General features: G+C 39.7%; 1 protein-coding gene across 5 annotated transcripts in view; it reads left to right on the top strand.

The window, feature by feature from the left end:
• hvcn1 (hydrogen voltage-gated channel 1) overlaps positions 1 to 20,666 on the top strand; it is a 45,204-nt gene that overhangs the window by 12,953 nt on the left and 11,585 nt on the right. For 4 of the 5 annotated variants that reach the window (XM_088344076.1, XM_088344078.1, XM_088344077.1 and 1 more), the window contains 3 exons: positions 13,585 to 13,763; positions 15,590 to 15,694; positions 20,177 to 20,408. In XM_088344076.1, the coding sequence (XP_088200202.1) occupies positions 13,590 to 13,763; positions 15,590 to 15,694; positions 20,177 to 20,408 (511 nt within the window). In that variant the 5' untranslated portion in view covers positions 13,585 to 13,589. Of the gene's footprint in view, positions 1 to 6,918; positions 7,022 to 13,584; positions 13,764 to 15,589; positions 15,695 to 20,176; positions 20,409 to 20,666 lie in introns of all 5 variants that reach the window. The other variant, XM_088344074.1, reaches the window with a different exon arrangement.

Consider the following 20,666-nt stretch of genomic DNA (forward strand, 5'->3'; position numbering starts at 1 on the left):
TCACTCAATTTCTTGCGTCTTAACTCTGAAATGTTAGTCATTGGTCCATCTAAATGCCGTGACTTATTCTCAAAAACTGCTGTGAACATTGACAAATGTCACATCACACAGAGTGACTCAGTTAAAAATTTAGGTGTCATATTTGACCCTGATCTATCCTTTGAAATGCATGTAAAGAAAATTACTAGAACCGCTTTCTTCTATCTTCGTAACATTGCTAAAATCCGTTCAATACTGTCTCAGTCTGATGCGGAAATTATAATTCATGCATTTGTTACCTCCCGTCTCGATTACTGTAATGCACTACTCTCTGGTCTCCCGAAGTCTAGAATCAAGTCTTTTCAGCTGGTACAAAATGCCGCAGCGAGGCTTTTAACTAGGACAAAAAAAGTACGATCACATAACACCGATTTTGGCTAACCTGCATTGGCTCCCAGTTAGCCATAGATGTGATTTCAAGGTTCTCTTAGTATTATACAAAATCATACATGGACTTGCTCCCTCTTATCTTTCAGATCTGATTTGCCCCTATGTCCCGGTCTGAAGCCTACGATCTGAGAGTGCCGGTCTTCTGGTGATCCCAAGAGCAAATAAGTGTTCTGCTGGTTCGAGAGCGTTCTCCATCCGGGCACTGGTGCTGTGGAATGCTCTTCCCCCTGAGATCCGATCTGCAACCTCAGTGGAAATGTTTAAATCTAAACTTAAAACTCACTTCTACTCCATAGCATATGAATAACCTACTCTTCTCGTCGGCTGAAAAATAGTCTGTGTAATATAGTGTAATAATCTTTGAAGCCCTTTGAGACTCTTCGTGATTTAGGGCTGTACAAATAAAAATGACTTGACTTGACTAAAGTTATTCGGAGGTAAAGGGGGCGAATCCTTTTATCATTTACAGGCTCGCATAGGCTAAAGACGCAAAACAAAGCCTGCAATTGGCCGAAAAAGATGTGTCAATCATCAGTTGAATCAATCACTATTGGCTAAAGTTATTCGGAGGTAAAGGGGGCAGATCCTTTTTTATCATTTACAGGCTGGCATAGGCTAAAGGGGCAAAACAAAGCCTGCAATTGGCCGAAAAGGATGAATGTGAATAGCAAGTTGGGTTGACGGCATAGAGAAAACAGTATTTTACTATTCTGTACTGTATTTGTAAATATTTTACTTTCCTGGATTTACTACACTCACGGATATAAGAGGACCATGGTTGCACATTCTTATTGAACACAACGACTTCGGTGAGCTACTCCGGCTATATATTTTCCCTGTATCTTGTTTTAAAATGAACCCGATGTTTCTGTGATAAGCGGTGCAGATAATGGATGGAATGGAGTGTCTATTTTTAAATTAAACTCAATTCCCAGTGTTTATTGTCATATGCACAGTAAAGTTGCGAGTGAAAAAGAAAATAGAAACTAAGGAATGGTTGGCATTTCTTGAATCCCAAGACTTTAACCTTCCGAATGATATTCGGAACGATGCATTTGAGTGACATCGTACGGACACCGCATCCACACGTGTCTACGACACGTATTTGCTTCTTTGCAAGCTTTGGGAATGTTAAGGGGGTAATAGGTTTGACTGAACTATCTGACTGTTTTGTCGACGTTCCCATTGTAGCGCCTTATAATCCGGTGCATCTTATTTATGTCAAATATAGGACCAAAAACTATTTTTTCGGAGTGCGCCCTATAACCCGGTGTGCCTTATAGTGCGGAAAATACGGTAATTAATTTATTTATATAGATTCATATATTTTCTTAAATTATCTTTATATTTATTATTAGTGAAGGCAAAATCCCCGCTATAAGTTGCCGTATCCATTCTGAGCACTTTATCCCAAGACTTCAAATCAGACATAAACAATTTATTTTTCAAAATTGTTAGCTCTAAATCTCAAATTTGGCTTTTTTAATTTCAGTCACTCAATTTAATATGTGATGAATTCACAATGTCCTTAGAAATTTCTTCCCATCAGAATCACTCACCCTGATTTGAGTGACATTGTGTTTTCTTGTTTGTGGATTGGTCATTGTCCAAAAATTCTGTGTGTATTTTTCTATTTTCCCTTCTTATTATTTTCTTTTCTTGGTTTTCATATGTGTTATCTTGCTGTTGGCCATCTCTCCCGAGGCATACGACCAGGGCAGATCGCCATATCACCAACTTAGCCAAATAGAACGCTTTTACTATTATGATTCACTCTTTGTTTAGCTTTTTGTAAAAATCATAACCAAAGCAATATCTTCTCAGTAAGTAAATTTGTTTAAAAAAACAGTATTTTACAAAGAAGGCAGGTAATTCACGCTAAAGGTGAATGACTCCGCCAAAATGAAAAATGCCATCCAAAAACAAAAGAACGAGAAAACAGACACTAAAATTATGGAAGTTCCCATTCGCCGTCTTTGCTTTATTCGTCTTAGCTTTATTATTAGGAGCAAAACTACACGTCTTAGAGTTTTTACCCTTTTGCTATTCGCATGTCCGAGAAATGATTAGTCTTGTTATTTACATATTTTTTCTCTTTAAACTATTCCGTGTAATTACCTTGTATTATACACTCAGTATTCTCGTTTGCCCACGTCCCTGCGTCCTAGACGCATCATTTTTGCTAGGGACGCATAGTCTCAAATCAACGTGTGTCCCCGGGACACAACTTTTTGCCACAGAATTGTCATTATTACCTAATACTCTTTAACAAAGATTTACTGCACTCCAAACTTTTCATCGTTGTTTTGGTCTCGCGTTTCCAGTTTTTATTTTGCTGCACGCCAATCTTGGCTAACGAGATCTCGTCGGTTCGAGATTACGTCATTGTTGTGGTGTTTGTCGTCAAGCGAAGGTTAAGTCAGTCTTTTTTAGAGAACCGGCTTTTTTGGATCAACTCATTAAAGGAAGCCGGCTCTCAAACGGCTCACTTACTTTGATGATTGATATTACGAATTATGTTGTATGAAGAAGTTAAGGAAAGAAGGAAGTATAAAAGGAGAAAATGAAAAAAAGACAGGCCTGTGGCCATCCCCTCGATCGGTACATTACCAACAACAATTCGATGCAAAAAAATTCATAATTTGATGATTAAAACTGAATGAATATACAGATTTCTATTATCATTTTATCTTTTTCGATAGTATTCTGGCATTATCTTGATTTAATGCATCTAAAATCACTCACTCATATTTTTCCTAAACTTTTCACTCCTTAATTTATCGATTTTCAATTAAAAAAAAAATTGGGGCTGAAAAAAAATAATCTCCAGGACCGTCTGTGGCCCGCAGTCCCTATGTTGTGCACCATCCGTGTTGAACACCAATTTCTCAAAAGGTCAATTTTTTGACTCCTTACAATAAGTTCTATCAAACCCTCTTAACACATCACTTTTTAGACAATCTCCGCTATTTTTAAAGGTATTTTGTATCACTTTAAGAGCACTTTTAGATCGTGTTTCTAAACACAAATGACATTTAAACAATCAAATAGAAGTTAAAGTTTCATGGGAAAGATGACAAAACACTTCACAAGACAACAATTAAGTCAAGTCAAGTCATTTTCATTTGTATAGCCCTTAATCACAAATAGTCTCAAAGGGCTTCACAAGTTATTACATATAAGAAGTTTAGGATTATTCGTATGCTATAGAGAAGAAGTGAGTTTAAACATGTCCACTGAGGCAGCAGATCGGATCTCAGGGGGAAGAGCATTCCACAACACCGGTGCCCGGATGGAGAACGCTCTCGAACCAGCGGAACACTTCTTGGCTCTTGGGATCACCAGAAGACCGGCGCTCTCGAAATGAAGGCTTCGGGCCGGGACATAGGGGGAAATCAGATCTGAAAGATATGAGGGGGAGAGTTCATGTATGATTTTGTATAGTAATAGGAGAACCTTAAAATCGTATCTTAGGCTAACAGGGAGCCAATGCAGGTTAGCCAATACTGGGGTGATGTGATCGTACTTTTTTGTCCTAGTTAAAAGCCTCGCTGCAGCATTTTGTACCAGCTAAAGAGACTTGATTCTAGACTTCGGGAGACCAGAGAGTAGTGCATTACAGTAATCGAGACGGGAGGTAACAAACGCGTGAATTATGATTTCCGCATCCGACTGAAAAAGTAAAGGACGAATTTTAGCAATGTTACGGAGATGGAAGAAAGCGGTTCTAGTAATTTTCTTCACATGTGTTTGAAAGGACAGATCGGGGTCAAATATGACACCTACATTTTTAAGTGAGTCGCTCTGTGTGATGTAGCAATTGTCGATGTTCACAGCGGTTTGAGAATAAGTCACGGGACTTGGATGGACCAATAACTAACATTTCAGTCTTTTCAGAGTTAAGACGCAGGAAATTGAGTGACATCCACTCTTTTATCTCAGTGAGGCAGGCCTCCAAATTTCCACAGTTTAGTGTGGCAGATTCCTCCATCGGGAGATAGAGTTGAGTGTCATCTAATAATATCACCTAGTGGAAGCATATAAATGCTGAAGAGAAGGGGGGCCAAGCACTGAACCCTGCGGAACACCACAGGTAACACTAAAGGGCTCAGATGTCAATTCGCCATATTTAACGCAGTGTGTCCTATCTGAGAGGTAGGATCTGAACCATAAGAGGACGTTTCCTGAGAGACCAATCCATTTTTCCAACCGTTCTAGCAAGATATTATGGTCCACTGTGTCAAATGCAGCACTAAGGTCCAGCAGCAGCAAAAGTGATGATGCGCCAGAGTCCATTGCCCGTAGGAGATCATTGGTTGCCTTAATCAGAGCTGTCTCAGTAGAGTGGTTAGCCCTGAATCCTGATTGCATTGATTCAAAGAGATTGTTCTCGGACATGAAATCATTCAGCTGCTGTGCCACTACTTTTTCAAGTACTTTAGAGAGGGAAGGTAGGTTTGACACAGGTCTATAATTACATAAGTTTTCTGGATCAAGGTTGGGTCAGTGTGGGTTTAATGACGGCGGACTTAAAAGCCGCTGGAACTACACCTGAGGAGAGTGATATGTTTAAAATATTTAGAACTGAAGGTGCAAGAACGCCAAAGAGACTTTTAATAAGTGAACCTAGAAGCGGGTCGAACTGGCAAGTCGTCGGTTTGGCCCCTATTCACCATCTGTTTAAGATTATCAAGTGACAGTTCACTAAAACGGGACAAAATCCCTAGACAGCCACCATGACGTGCATCTATAGATTTGTGTGCTTTAGTATGTGTTGAATTATTACTGTCTTTAGCGATTTCTTCCTGTATGCTTTGGATCTTCTTAGTAAAGAAGACCATTATGTCGTGGGCAGAATGAGTGGAGCTATCTGGGATAGTCTGTTGCCTTGTAAGCAATGCTACAGTGTCAAAAAGGACCTTGGGATTGTTCTTTTGTGACGCAATCACCTTCGAAAGGTAGGCTGATTTTGCAGAGGCAAGGGCTGCTTTATACTTTACCAAGTTGTCACACCAGGTTTGATGGAAAACCTCAAGCTTGGTAGCGCGCCATTTTCTTTCAGATTTCCTGCATTCTCGTTTAAGGAATCTAGTTTCATCATTAAACCAAGGCGTGCGTCTTTTAGGTAGTGATTTAAGCCGGATGTGCGCTACTGAATCCAGGGCACTAGCCAGGGTAGCATTAAATTCATTTATGAGTGATTCGATAGAGCCTATGTCGGAAGGAAAGGACGCAACTGCTCCTGGAAGAATATCGGAGAGCTCAGAAACTGTGCCCGTGCTTATATTGCGTCCATTGAATCCTTCAGTTTTTTGGTACTACATTTAGCTAGCACCTCAAATGTAACTAAATAATGATCCGAGATAACTGTAGTACACGGTAACACCGTCATGTTTGAGGTTGAAACTCCTCGAGTCAGAACCAAGTCGAGCGTGTGTCCATCTTAATGGGTTGGCAAATCAACCAGTTGATCAAAACCAAATGCATCAATTAGAGACTGAAACGCAATAGTGAGTGAACTGAGTGGGGAGTTCATATGAATGTTAAAGTCCCCCATAATTATAATTTTGTCTGCATAGGTTACTAGTTCAGACAAAAGTTCAGCAAATTCGTCCAAGAAAGTTGTGTATGGTCCTGGTGCGCGATACAGTAGATAGTTATTACATGAATTGACAATGGAGAGGACCTCATAACAAGAGCCTCGAACGACTTGTGATTATTAGAGGTACGAGGAGTAAATTTGAGCGTTTTTTCAGAGATGAGCGCGACACCGCCACCCTTTTTCAAAGAACGTGCTAAATGGCTGCTAACGTAGTCTGGTGGCGAAGCATTATTTAGTGGTAAAAACTCATCCGGGCGTAACCAAGTCTCACAGAGACCGAAACAGTTAAGTTTATAATCGCCAATAATATTATCTACAAGTATTTTAGGAGCAAGCGATCTAACATTCAAAAGACCAAATTTTAGCTTTGAATCATTTAACTTAGCTGTAGTCTTTGTAGAGATCGTCACAAGATGTCGCCGTTCGTGTGCGTTGGGCTTCAGGCGTCGGTTGACTCGCAGAATCGATGAAGAAATGATGGTTGGATTAGACAGATCTTCATGTCCTTGCTCCTTCAACTTCACACGCTTCCCTGCACGACATCCCCGCTTCTGTTTTCTGTCTTTGCGCCGTCTTCGTCTTCGATTTTTCTTTTTCTTCGGTGGAGCGGGAAAGCAGGGCGAACCCGAGTCCCTTTGGAGCTCGTTCGGGATGTCATGGGTGGTATAGAAAGTGCCCGAAAAGTCGAAATTTAGACCCCCACCCAGTCGGATGAGCTCCTCCCGGCTGTAGGTCTTATTGGCCATGCATGTATCCAAAAAGGAAAGCAGGAGGACAGTGGTAAATAGTAGGATAGCCGGATAGCAACTAGCCGCAACGTAAACACGCGCTGCCATGTTGGAAACCGGAACCGGAATATTTTAACAGGTACCCATCCATCTCCCCAGAGTGGAGTAACAACTCGTCCGACAAGGACTTGTCTGGGCTTAGCCTTAGATCAGGTTGGCTCAACGACCACTGTGCTGCCCGCTGACGTCCTGGCCAACTCAGGTAACTTGCCCCAAATAACGTACTCGGTCCGTGGATTCAGCGTCACGCAACTCTTGATTTTTACTGTCCCTACCTTGTCTGGAATGCAATCACCTCTCCATCTCTCTGTGTTAGAAAGCATTGACAGGAATTGACTGTGGTTATCGGACAGACCGTTGTCAGGAGTGGAAACCTTTCTCCAATAGCCGTCAGTGCTTTTCAATTGAAAGAAAATATTTTTGATGGCATTGCTGCCAAGGATCATCTGTTCTGTCTGGCCTGGCACAACCATTACTGGCATTTTCATTTGGCATCCGTAAACTGTGACGTTAATGTCGTACATGTCTCTGGGAGAAACTTGGTGTCCACCGCAGCCTACAATGACATAATTGTCGACCGTGTAACTCATCATATCAGGGAATTGCTGCAGCAGGTTGAGTAAAAGTCAGCTAAAGGGACAGCAGAGTACTTGGTACAGCTAAAGTGTTTCCTGAGAAGACTATAAATCATGTCAGGGCGGGTATAGACGTCTATATTACTGTTTCTAATGCCAAACCTAACTACATCTTTAGCTTTTCCTCTCAAATGCATAAGGATTTCCTCTGCTTGCTCTTCAAGCCTCACATTACTCTTTTTAATAAATGTCCTCATTAGATCTTCCCACTCATGTACTTTTATTGAGTCTGAGCCATCCCCAATAAATGACGGCGGTTCCTTAACCTTTCTCTGCGTAACCACCTGAACCTGTGATACATCTGACACATGACTAGGCTGACTCAATCTGTTTGCTACATCTTGTGTGGCAGCAGCGTTAGGAGCTACTATATTGTGTGACTGTATATGTGAAAAAATGCTATCAGCCAATTTATGTCCTATCTCCTGAATAATATTTGTCATGTGATCAGCTAAACCCTCAGAAATGTCACTCGTGGAATTTGGCATAGATGTGGGTCTGACCTGAGGTGAAGGTAGGCTAGCATGTTGGTCAGCTGCATTATAGGTGTTGACACTAGAAACTGCCTCTACTCTATGTGTAGCACCACCTGCGGTAGAACTATCAACAGAGGGGATGGGGGTAAACATGCCCCTGCCCCTGCCAAAGTGAATAGGTGTGTCAAATTGTGGAGCTAACACATTGCTCTGATTAAACATGTTTCAAAGACTAACAGAAAAAAAATGTAAATAAGTTAAAATCACAAAATAAATCAGCAGCCTGCGTATCACTGTGACACTGCACTGTAATGAGCTAAACAATAACGCTCATGTAACTAAAATTTCAAATACTGTGAGCTGATGTGGCAGGTAGGACAGTCCTCTGTTTGGCGAGTTTGATAGAAGTCACGGGTCACGGCACCAATGTAACCGCGGTGTACGTGTCCCACCAAAGATCCACATTCACGCTGGACTGGATGATGAGGTTTTTATTATTACAGTTTCTGCAAAAGGATGAGTCACAACATTAGCTTTTCTGCTGGCTTTGATCTCTTTGATCTCATTGCAGTTCTCTCTGGTAAGACTGCCAACAAAGCATATCAAAGAGCTTTCTTTTCACTTTACATTAAAATTCATTTTAGAATATCACAATACATTTTTACATCTTTACATTTTAACAAGATACTTTTAACAAGAGATCGTATAGTGGATTTTTAACGTTTACAATGAATTCAACATATTTTTCTTTAGTCTGAATTTTTAACCAACATCATCCTTTTTAATGTATATGAGAAAATAGAAATAAAAACAATAATGAGTATAAAAACGGGTACAATTTACCTGCAAATGGATGAGTCAAAACATTAGCTTTTCTGCTGGCTTTGATCTCTTTGATCTCTACAAGGGGAATTAATATTTTAGTAAAACAGAAACAAAACGAAAATAAACCTAAACAGCTTGACAATATCAATCACATTACTGTGCATGTTGAGAGATTTGTCAGCTGGGGTTATAATGTTTAAAATTAACTTCTTTTGTGGAGCACCAAAAGATGTGTCTTACCATTGCAGTTCTCTCTGGTAAGACTGCCAACAAACCCCGCCTCCCGGTCACATGTCAGAAGCCAAAACCAAACCCCACCCCATACCAGCAGATGTCACTGTTGGACTCATCATTGCAGGACATTTACCAAAAACTATACACTTATTTGAGCAGCAATTTCAATAAAACAAAAGTTATTATTACACCCGTTACATACATCCCCCTGAAATTCTGCTAAATATTGGAGTGCTACACTAAACAGAAAAAAATCACATGCCAAAAGAAACAAAAGGACAAGGAACAAACTGAAGTGCATGTCAGTTCTGAAACTCTCCCAAAAAGGAGTGTGAAAAGAAAGGAGGCGATCAAACTCCTAACTAAGCACAGACTCAAAGATGCCTGTTACATTTCTGAAATATAAAACATTGTTCCTGTAGTTTCAAGCGCTCACATAGGCACAATTCGTGTTTCTTGTTCAAGCTTTGTTACTCAAACTGAAAGTGCATCTCTAAAGAACTTAAACAAGGAACTAACAGATATTGCGGACACAAAATTGTCACCTACAAACTGGTCATTCAGCTGACAAATGAGACGACTGGGAGGCCTGATGGACTGGTGGACCCTAAGATCATAACGGCTAGGTTGAGTACAAATAACCTGAGCTTGAGGGTCTGGGACAGTCAAGTCTAAACGGTCAGTATCAGGGGAGACAGTGTCCGGATGGTCAGTGTTCAATGGGGTCTCGTCTGGGAGGACAGTGTCTGGTGGGCCCATACCCAAAGGGATCATGTTTTCAGAGCACCGTGGTGGGCTTTCCGTATTGTCACTTGCAGTATGATCAACATCTTGTTCGGGGATGTGCTGACTTCCTTGACTGGATGTATCGACTGTGAGAGAGTCAGACTGGACATCAGATCTGCTGTCTAGTGAATTATCCTCCACCTCTGAATGAACTTGCTCTTCACCTGACTGTATCACCCAGTTTACTGTATGGACATCACTGCCTTCGACTGCGTCAGGTGAATCAAGACATACATCACTTCCGTGCATAGCAGTATCACACCCTAAGTGTTCAGATTCGCTGGCCAGATCTCCCTCACAGGGCAAGAAGCTAACAGAGTGCAGCAAATTCCTGTGAACTACCTTCTCTTTGCCCGTCAGGCAATCCTTGACTCTATAGACATTGAGATCAGGCTTGACTGATATGACTTCATACGGGGTCGACTCCCACTTATCTGCAACCTTGCGTTTCCCTGGGACACCTCTGTTGGCGATCAACACCCGGTCTCCCATGACGAGGGGTGATCCTTTGGCCCTACGGTTGTACAGCTTGCCATGGCGAGTCTGTTCTCTGAGAGTATTCCTCCGTACAATCTGAGCAGCTTCATGTAGATCCTTCTTCAGATGGGTTACAAAGGCAGAGTAGCGGACAACAGCATCATTGGTACTAGCATGTTGAAACATGACATCGACAGGGAGACGAGGGATTCTACCAAACACTAGGTAGAACAGTGCAAACCCTGTTGTCTCATGCTCTGTGCAGTTATAGCAGAAGGTGAGCTGCTGCAGCATTTGTGGCCACTTTGCTTTGGGCTGAGGGGGAGGGGTTCTGATCATTTCTCCCAATGTTCGGTTAAATCGTTCTGCGATACCATTTCCCATGTGGTGGTATGGAGTCAAATGGGATTTCTGCACCCCAGCATCTCTAAAAGCTCTTTGATCAGTTTGCTCTCAAAATTGGCTCCCTGATCAGAGTGGATACGCCGAGGGAAACCATAGACAAGAAAGAAATCCTGCCACAGACGGCGAGCAACTTGTTTGGCGGTTTGATTCCTGCAAGGGAAGGCGTGCGCCATCTTGGAGAAATGATCAGTACGACCAGGACATCTACAGACTTATTCTCTTGCTCAGCAGTCCAAAAGTCTATACAGACCAACTCCATAGGCTCAAATTTCTTGCCTTGAAATGGGCGGTATGTGATGAATTCAGCCATTGGTTGAAAGGAAGACACTTTACCACGTGGACCGAGAATAACCCGCTGACATACATTTTGACCAAACCAAGACTTGATGCGTGTGAACAGCGGTGGGTAGCGAAGCTAGCTGCATACAATTTTGACCTGAAGTACATTCTCGGCCCAAAGAACATCGTAGCCGACGCTCTGAGCCGTGAGCCATTTTTCAGAGGACTCTTGGCAGAACTGAACTATGGGGCTCTACCCACCCCGCGGTCCTTAACTGTTCAGAAATGTGTATTTTTGGGCCTGTGAGCGGACTCTCTTCGTAATTCACCCGACCCGGACACCCGATACCGTTTTAAACTACTAGCATAGTTTTAAAAATTAAAGTACCTCTAATTGTTTTATTCGTACTTTCTTGGGTGAACCGATAATATTTACCTGGGATTTGTACAGGGCTTTTTCGCCCTTTCTGTGCGTAACGTCTCGTTTCACTATCGCCCCCATCGTTAACGTTGTTTAATTTTAAATGGCTTCTCTTAATATTATTAATATTATCCTAATTTTATATTAATAAATGCATTTTATCTGAATACGTATGCCAGGTTGGTTCGAATGGAGGTTGTGCCGAGTTCAACCAAATCTTTCGCTGTTAGCCAGATGTTGCTATCGCCGCCATTTTGTTTTTCCTCCAAGCATGCCATGTGTTAGTTGCAATCCATGACAATCAGCTCAAAATAAAACTCCATCCAGGTCATCGGCACCAAGATGTCGTAGTTATATATTAATATAAACTCATTGCTGGCAGAAATATTCAAGTCAAGACATATTTAAAGTTTAAAACTACTTCGCGAATGCTGCCATCTTGGTTGGCTGCCCAGCCCGAACTGACCACATCCGGTACAGTAGGCGTGGTTTATTGAAAGGTCGCACATGCGCAGTGAATTGATGGAGTCGCGCATGTGTATTACATTACATACAATAGAAAAAAACGTGGATCTTTGAAAAGTGACTGTGTGTGTGTGTGTGTGTGTGTGTGTGTGTGTGTGTGTGTGTGTGTGAGAATGATTACTTGTGTATTAAAAATAGAAAAACAGGTTAAACAAGTTAATGTCATAGCATGGGAGTCTGAGAAATACACAACTAAAAAATAGCTTACTGTACAGCAAGTGAGTGAGTTGTTCGTCTCTGTGTACCCTGCGACTGTTTGGCAACCAGTTCAGGGTGTCCCCTGCCCTCAAAAATGGCTTTGGTGGGCTCCAGCCGCCCCGCGAACCTAGTGAGGATAAGTGGCAGAGAAAATGCAAAAAGTGGATGTAGAGAAATTAAAAAGGTCTGTTGGATGATAATAAAATAAGAAAACAAGGCAGTGAGATAGAAGCTCAGCCCCACCTAAACTTACTGACCCTGCCTAAATTTGAGCTAGGGCTTGGACTGAGGCCTATAGACACACTGTGTAATATTTGACCACTAAAGGGCACTGTGTTGTCAAGTGCATTTTCCACTGTGCACGGCTTGGGACCGGACAAACATGGCGGGGACCTTAGTGGGAATTCCACTGAAGAAATACACATTTTTTGACCTATGATTATTATAAAAAATGTAACATTGGTATGATAGCTCATGTATTTTTGCCTAGTATTCAAATGCCTTTTTTTTCTTTTTTGATGGATGAAAGTGTTTGGTACTACTAGGAGGCACTAAATATGTCCCTTTTAATCAGTGGCAGTTTTAGGTGCGGGGAGGGGTCAGCACGAGAAGTCACAACTCTTTTTACCTCCAAAAATATTTTGCAGGGCACTGTTTCCAGTGTTTTTTAGGGATGTGTTTCACAACTATTTTTTTAATGTATAGTTTATTTTATTTATTTTGTAGTGTATTTGTTGCTGAACTGAAAAGCCATTTTTTTTTATCGACAATTTGTTGTTTCATGCAGAGATTCCAGTTTAAATGTTTGAATAAGTTTAAAGTTCACGGCAAAGTGAAAAAAATATGTATCCGTTAGCATGTAGCAGATAGCATAACTCGTTAACATGTAGCCGTTTGCATACAGCCGTTGGCATTTATCCAGTAGCATAATTTGTTAGCATGTAGCCGTTAGCATGTATCCATTAGCATAACTTGTTAGCATTAAGTTGTTGGCATTTAGCTGTTAGCATGACTCATCAGCATTTATCCGTTAGCATGTAGCCGTTAGCATAACTTGTTAGCATGTAGCAATTGTAATTGTAATCCTTTGCAGTCCTTCGAGACATCTTGTGATTAAGGGCTATACGAATATATGTGACTTGAAATGCTTAAATATGAAAGCACACATTTGGAAACAGTGCAACCAGGGTGAAGCAATGAAAGGAATCTGACAATTTAGAATTATTTAGTATTGATGGACAAAATATAATTAACATTACAGGATTCAGATATTTTCTAGGCCTAGAAAATATCCCATCACTGGTAAAAGTGTAATGTCAAAATGTCTAGTAGATTCATAAACTGTAGTTCTTCCAGCTACCTTCCTGTTGCTTTCTCAATAACGTGTTGCAAGATTTCAAAGAAAAAAGAGGGAAGTAAACCCAAATTGTCTAACATGATGAAACTAGGTGGATATACTCTAAGTGGCACCGAAGGAATTTTACTTGTCCTCACTCCTGTCCAGCTGTCATGGCTCGGTACCTACGACATTTTACCGTGGTAGGAGACGAGCGACCTGGCCAATGGGAGGATGAAGAACTGCACTTGGACAGTAATGAACTGGGTCCTGCCACAGGGCAGTATCCTGTAACCCTTACGTTCAGCGAATCCCTGAAAAAACTCTACAGCTCTCCAAGATTCCAGGTATGCTTTTACTCAACAATTGGGAACTCGCACATGTGGGTGAATCACATATGTACCGCTGTATTTATACCTATCAACCCATACTATTATGTTGTATTTTACATGATTTTTGCTCAAATATTCCTTTAGGACCTATTTAAGGAATTAGTAAATTTTTCATTTTTCATACAATTTTTGGTCTTATTTTAGAATAGATAGATAGAATAGAATATACCTTTATTGTCATTGTTACAAATGGGCTAACATATTGTGACAACGAAATTGGGCATGTCACTCCAGTTTTACACATTCATAGTGAGGTATGAGCAAGAAGATAAAGGAACAGAGAAGATAATGTTATAAGACAAGGGGGATAAGGCTATAGTTATAATTTACATGGTATTTACACAAGAAATGTCGGCATGTGGGATGTTACATACATATACATACATAGAATGGGTTTTACTTTTGTTGTCATTCTTTATAACAATGCACACAGAACGAAATGTCAATACACCTGACCCGTACAGTTAAACTGTAGCGAGCCGTACAGTTAAACTGTAGCGAGCCGATGCAGCCGCAGCCAAACAGGGCGCAGCCATTTTAGTCATTAGGTGACCAAACCCCCCAATTCCAATCCTTAATGCCCAGCTCCAAGCAGGGAGGCAATGAGTACCAATATTGTAAGTCTTAGGTATGACTCGGCCGAGGCTTGAACCAGCGACCTCTCAGTCTCGGAGCGGGCGCCCTACCATCTAGTCTACCGAGCTGGTTATTTTGCAGATTTGACTGCCTTTTCACCATGCTGTTCCTTTAAGAGACAACTTGATTGGGTCACTGCTGTTGTGACATGGGTGCCACATCATACAGGACTGTCTCAGAAAATTAGAATATTGTCATAAAGTTCTTTATTTTGCGTAATGCAATTGAAACAACCAAAATGGCATAAAATCTGGGTTCATTACCAGTCAGCTGAATCCTCTATTGTTTTAATACTTTAGATACTTATCATGAGAAGCCGACAGAGGGAGAGAATGAGACTGGGAGAGACAGAGAAGCTTTGCAGACAGATGGAATGAGAGGGTAACACGGACTGGTAGACAAAGAAAAATTCACAGAGAGGAAAAAAAGAGAAGCAGACACAGGGAGAGAGAGAAAGCGCGATAAACAGAAAGAGACAGACAGGAAGGAAAAGAGCCAAAAACAGACAGACATGCAGATGGAGAGAAAGTTGGAGGGAAAGGAAAGGGATAAGGAGAGGGAGATAAGGAGGGTGAGACACAGAGACATAGAGAGGGAGAAAGAGACGGGGAGAAACAGATAAACTGACGGACTGACAGGCTGAGATGGCAACAGACGGGTAGACAGAACGATACAGAGAAAGAGAAAAAGGGAGAGAGACAGACATGGAGGAATGGAAGGAGAGACGGGCAAACAGAGAAACAGAGGGAGAGGCACTGAAACGGGCAGGGAGAGAGAGAAAGACAGAGACAGACAGATGAAGGGAAAGAGAAAGAGCGAGAACGCGAGAGAACCCTTTTGTAACACAGACTTCTAATGAGATTTTTTTACTTTAACTGTTTCTGGTTTCTTCTATTCTTATATTATTTACTTAATACTGACTCATTTATTTCCTCATCAAGTCTTAGTACAGTTTTTACTTTGCTTTATCTTATTTTGTGAAAATAAAAAATATATTTGTAAATTGTTAAATGTTCGATATCCGACTTCGCCTGGCAACTAACACCACAGTCCCCTGAATAAAATGAGTTTGAGTTTTGATAGGGTTGACAAGTAAGGATTTGAAAATGTGTTAACTCATTATTGATTTTGTCTGTGATCAATAGGTGCTGGTAGTGTGTCTCGTTGTCCTGGATGCAATTTTTGTCTTCTCAGAGCTACTCATTGATTTATCCATAATCAAGTTGGAGCACGACCATGTTGCACCTGAGGTAAGATTTTCTGTTAGTAACAAATTCTGATAATTTGTATGTATATGTATGTATGTATGTATTCATACATATATATGTATGTATATGTATGTATGTATTCATACATATATATGTATGTATATGTATGTATGTATTCATACATATATATGTATGTATGTATTCATACATATATATGTATGTATATGTATGTATATATTCATACATATATATGTATGTATATGTATGTATGTATTCATACATATATATGTATGTATATGTATGTATGTATTCATACATATATATGTATGTATATGTATGTATGTAATCATACATATATATGTATGTATATGTATGTATGTATTCATACATATATATGTATGTATATGTATGTATGTATTCATACATGTATATGTATGTATATGTATGTATGTATTCATACATGTATATGTATGTATGTATTCATACATACATATATATGTATGGATATGTATGTATGTATTCATACATACATATATATGTATGGATATGTATGTATGTATTCATACATGTATATGTATGTATGTATTCATACATACATATATATGTATGGATATGTATGTATGTATTCATACATATATATGTATGGATATGTATGTATGTATTCATACATATATATGTATGGATATGTATGTATGTATTCATACATATATATACAGTATATATATATATATATATATATATATATATATATATATATACTGGACTGTCTCAGAAAATTAGAATATTGTGATAAAGTTCTTTATTTTCTGTAATGCAATTAAATAAACAAAAATGGCATACATTCTGGATTCATTACACATCAACTGAACTATTTCAAGCCTTTTATTATTTGAATATTGCTGATTTTGGCTTACAGCTGAAAAAAACTCAAAAATCCTCAGACCAAGTAAAAAAAATAATTTTATAACAGCAAAACTAAATCAAACATTTGAAAATGTCCATTGATGCACTCAATACTTGGTTGGGAATCCTTTTGCACGGATTACTACATCAATCCGGCGTGGCATGGAGGCAATCAGCCTGTGGCATTGCTGAGGTGTTATTGATGCCCAGGATGCTTCGATAGCGGCCTTCAGCTCATTTGCATTTGTAGGTCTGGTGTCTTTCATCTTCTTCTTAACTATACCCCACAAATTCTCGATGGGGTTCAGGTCAGGGGAATGAGCAGGCCAATCAAGGACAGTGATGCCATGGTCAGTGCACCAGTTACTGGTGGTTTTGGCACTGTGGGCAGGTGCCAGATCATGCTGGAAAATGAAATCCTCATCTCCATAGAGCTTTTCAGCAGATGGAAGCATGTAGTGCTCTAAAATCTCTTGGTACACAGTTGCATTTACTCTGGACTTGATGAAACACAGTGGACCAACACCAGCAGCTGACATGGCTCCCCAAACCATTGCTGACTGTGGGAACTTCACACTGGATTTCAAGCAACTTGGATTTTGCTCCTCTCCAGCCTTTCTCCAGACTCTGGCGCCTTGACTTCGAAATGAAATGCAAAACTTGCTTTCGTCTGAAAAGAGGACTTTGGACCACTCTGCAACTGTCCAGTGCTTCTTCTCCATAGCCCAAGTCAGACGCTTCTTCTGTTGTCTTGAGTTCAGAAGTGGCTTGACCATGGGAATACGGCTATTGTAGCCCATTTCCCGGACACGTCTGTGAACTGTGGCTTTTGATACCTGGACTCCAACTTCAGCCCACTGTCTTTGAAGCTCCCCCAAATTCTGGAAGCGGCTCTTCTTCACAATTTTGTTAAGGCTGCGGTCATCTCTCTTGGTTGTGCAGCGTTTCCGGCCACATTTTTCCCTTCCAACAGACTTTTTGTGGATATGCTTTGAAACTGCACTCTGTGAACAGCCTGCTCTTTGAGAAATTTATTTTTGTGTCTTACCCTCCTGATGGAGGGTATCAATGATGGTCCTCTGGACCCTATACTTGTGATTTAGTTTACTGAACCAAGCTGAGTGTTTTTAAGGCTCAGGAAACCCTCGCAAGGTGTTTCGAGTTAATTAGATGATTCAGGTGATTAGTTGAATAGCCTACTTGTATACTTTTTCATGATATTCTAATATTTTGAGATAGGATTTTTGAGTTTTCTTAAGCTGTAAGCCAAATTCAGCAATATTCAAATAATAAAAGGCTTGAAATAGTTCAGTTGATGTGTAATGAATCCAGAATGTATGACATTTTTGTTTTTATATTTGCATTACAGAAAATAAAGAACTTTATCACAATATTCTAATTTTCTGAGACAGTCCAGTATGTGTCTATGTATGTGTGTATGTATGGATATATATATATGTGTATGCATATATATATATATATATGTATGTATGTATGTGTTTGTGTATGTTTATATATTTGTGTTTGTGTTTGTGTATGTTTATATATTTGTGTGTGTGTATGTATATTTGTATATGTGTGTATATATGTATGTATACATTTCGGCCCGACTCCCATTATTCTTTTCCCCTTTCTAACAAAAAGAAGTTTGTTAAATACGATCAATAAAATGAAAAACATAAAATGTGTGAAAAATAAAATTAGAAATGTCTTTATTGACATTGGTATGTAATATTGTTAAAAATGTATTGTCATACATAACAACGTAGTGAACGTTGTTCAAAACAAGAATACATGTGTAAAAATAAACACTTAAAAGAGAGAAAAGAGAAAACAAAATGCAAGGGTAAATGGGCAAAGAAAAATGGTTTCATTGGCCCGGAATCGAAACCCAGCCTCCCGCGTGGCAGGCAGAACTAAACCACAAAATATGCTTTGTAACACTAAATGAATACCAAACACTTTTATTGAGCTGGTGTGCTTGCTTTCTCCCTTACCTTGAAGGTGCTGTCCGGAATTTGAAAATTTTCTACTTTCTTATGCCATATTTTGACTTAAATCATCATTACAGCCTCTGTCAAGTTGCTCGTGTGGCGTGTGCAATTGCATGCATTTCGTAGGCGCACTTATGTAAACTCTTTTTTTTCCATATTTTGGGGGGTTTGGGTTGGCGTTTGAACTGTATTTGAATCCGTCCTTTTTTGACTTTCACCATTTTCATGTTACACTAGCAGAAAATGCCGAGCATAAAATCCACCCAGCCCCTTTCTTGCCTCCAAATGTGTTGCAAGTCCTGAACAGCTCTGATAATAGTGAGATATAAGCAGATAAGTGCGGTGGAATTTTTAAAACTCTGTTGCACATGATAAACACATACATATAATAGAAATTATTCTACTTCAACTTTAAAGGACACCTCAAACGACGTACCCCATTCTTAATAAGTGCTCGTGTAAATTTTGAAATTATTGATTTCACATCTTTATAGAATTCCATTAGGAGAATTTGTTTTGCTGCCAAAAAGGACGATGGGCGACACTTTTCGATTTTCCAATCAATAATTCCGAGATTGATCCTAGGGGTCTATTTGAAGATGCTGAATGTGCATTTATCCCAAGTAGCTCCATCTGGCTTGACATAGCCACACCTTCATTCTGGCTTGGCAAACATGCAACTGATTGAACAAAAATGCGCCGGCCAGACTAGATCAATGGTTCTCAATTATTTTTCTCAGGATAGTGCAGGTGCTTGAATTCCTTGAAAATACTTGAATTTTAATGTTGTATTTTCAAGGTCAGGAAAACACTTGAATTTTGGGTGAAGTGCTTGAAAATGCTTGACATTATTTCCATTGCCGTTGTTTTTTTTTTTTAATTGTGTGAAAATAAAGCTGACATGCCTGCTCTGATGGCTTGTCATTGTGGCGTTGTCATATTAACCATCACCGCCCCCTAAAGGTCGCACTTAAGAGAACAGCTCTTTTGAGAAAATTTGCTTTTTTTTTGGCTGGGCTCCCAAATGGTTCCTCTGATTCTTAGTTTTTTAATGATATATTATTAATAAAAATAAACCCCAGATTATTTAGTAAATAGTAATTTCATATGTTCCTGCAAAACACATAAAATACATACTAGCTGTCGCAGTTTGTTTTGGGTGGACCCTTTGACTTTTGTGCACCCGCCCTGCTCTTTGACTGGCAGTCTATCATGCTTAGACAGTCATGTACAGTCACGCCCATCTAACTCACACACAACCCTCAGCAACCTGTCCCCATGATAGCATTTGCTGTGTGTTGTCTGCTGAGATTACTGTATAATGGCAATGGGTCAAAAGAAGCTGTGTGAAATCATTCAAATTTATTTTATCAGGGCAAATGTTGATGATGTATTATATGTAGACCTTTTATATAAGGGTCAATTTTCTAATCATTGATGTTAAGAGCAAGATTCCAAGGTCAAAATTTTATGTGTATAATGGATGTTTTTATCATACATAATAGTTATAGTTGGTTTTTATGTGCGAAATCTTCTTTAGAAATTCATTTGAATCGAAAGATGTTTTTATTACTGTACTCATACTCTTCTATTATCTCACCGGTAATTGATCGTAATCATTTTGCAGGTTTTTCACTACATGAGCCTGGCTCTTCTCACATTCTTCATGGTCGAAATCGCCGGCAAACTGTTTGCATATCGTCTTGAGTTCTTCCAACATAAGTTTGAGGTGTTTGATGCCTTGGTGGTGATATTGTCTTTCGTTCTGGATGTTGTCTTTATCTTTCATGAGGATGTCTTTGATGGAATGGGTCTAGTTATCCTACTGCGGCTATGGAGAGTGGCGAGAATAATAAATGGTGAGTAAAATCATAGGTGTTCAATTTAAGTACAGTGGTATGAAAGAGTATCGTGACAAATGTGATATGATCTTTGTCGAAACCACACATGTGAAATAAAATGAAAAAACTGTGTCTTCTTAAAAGCTATTCTCAAAGAACACGTTAAATTATTCAACGCACAGGGTGACTCGAGATATCTATTCTCAAAATTGACCCATCCAGCTCGTTTCCTCTAGCGCAGTGATATAATTGAATGAACACATCCTGCTAATACAA

The sequence above is a fragment of the Urocampus carinirostris genome, chromosome 9, assembly GCF_059441175.1.
Source record: "Urocampus carinirostris isolate Australia breed hairy pipefish chromosome 9, RoL_Ucar_1.0, whole genome shotgun sequence".
In the NCBI taxonomy this organism is placed as follows: Eukaryota; Metazoa; Chordata; class Actinopteri; order Syngnathiformes; family Syngnathidae; genus Urocampus; species Urocampus carinirostris.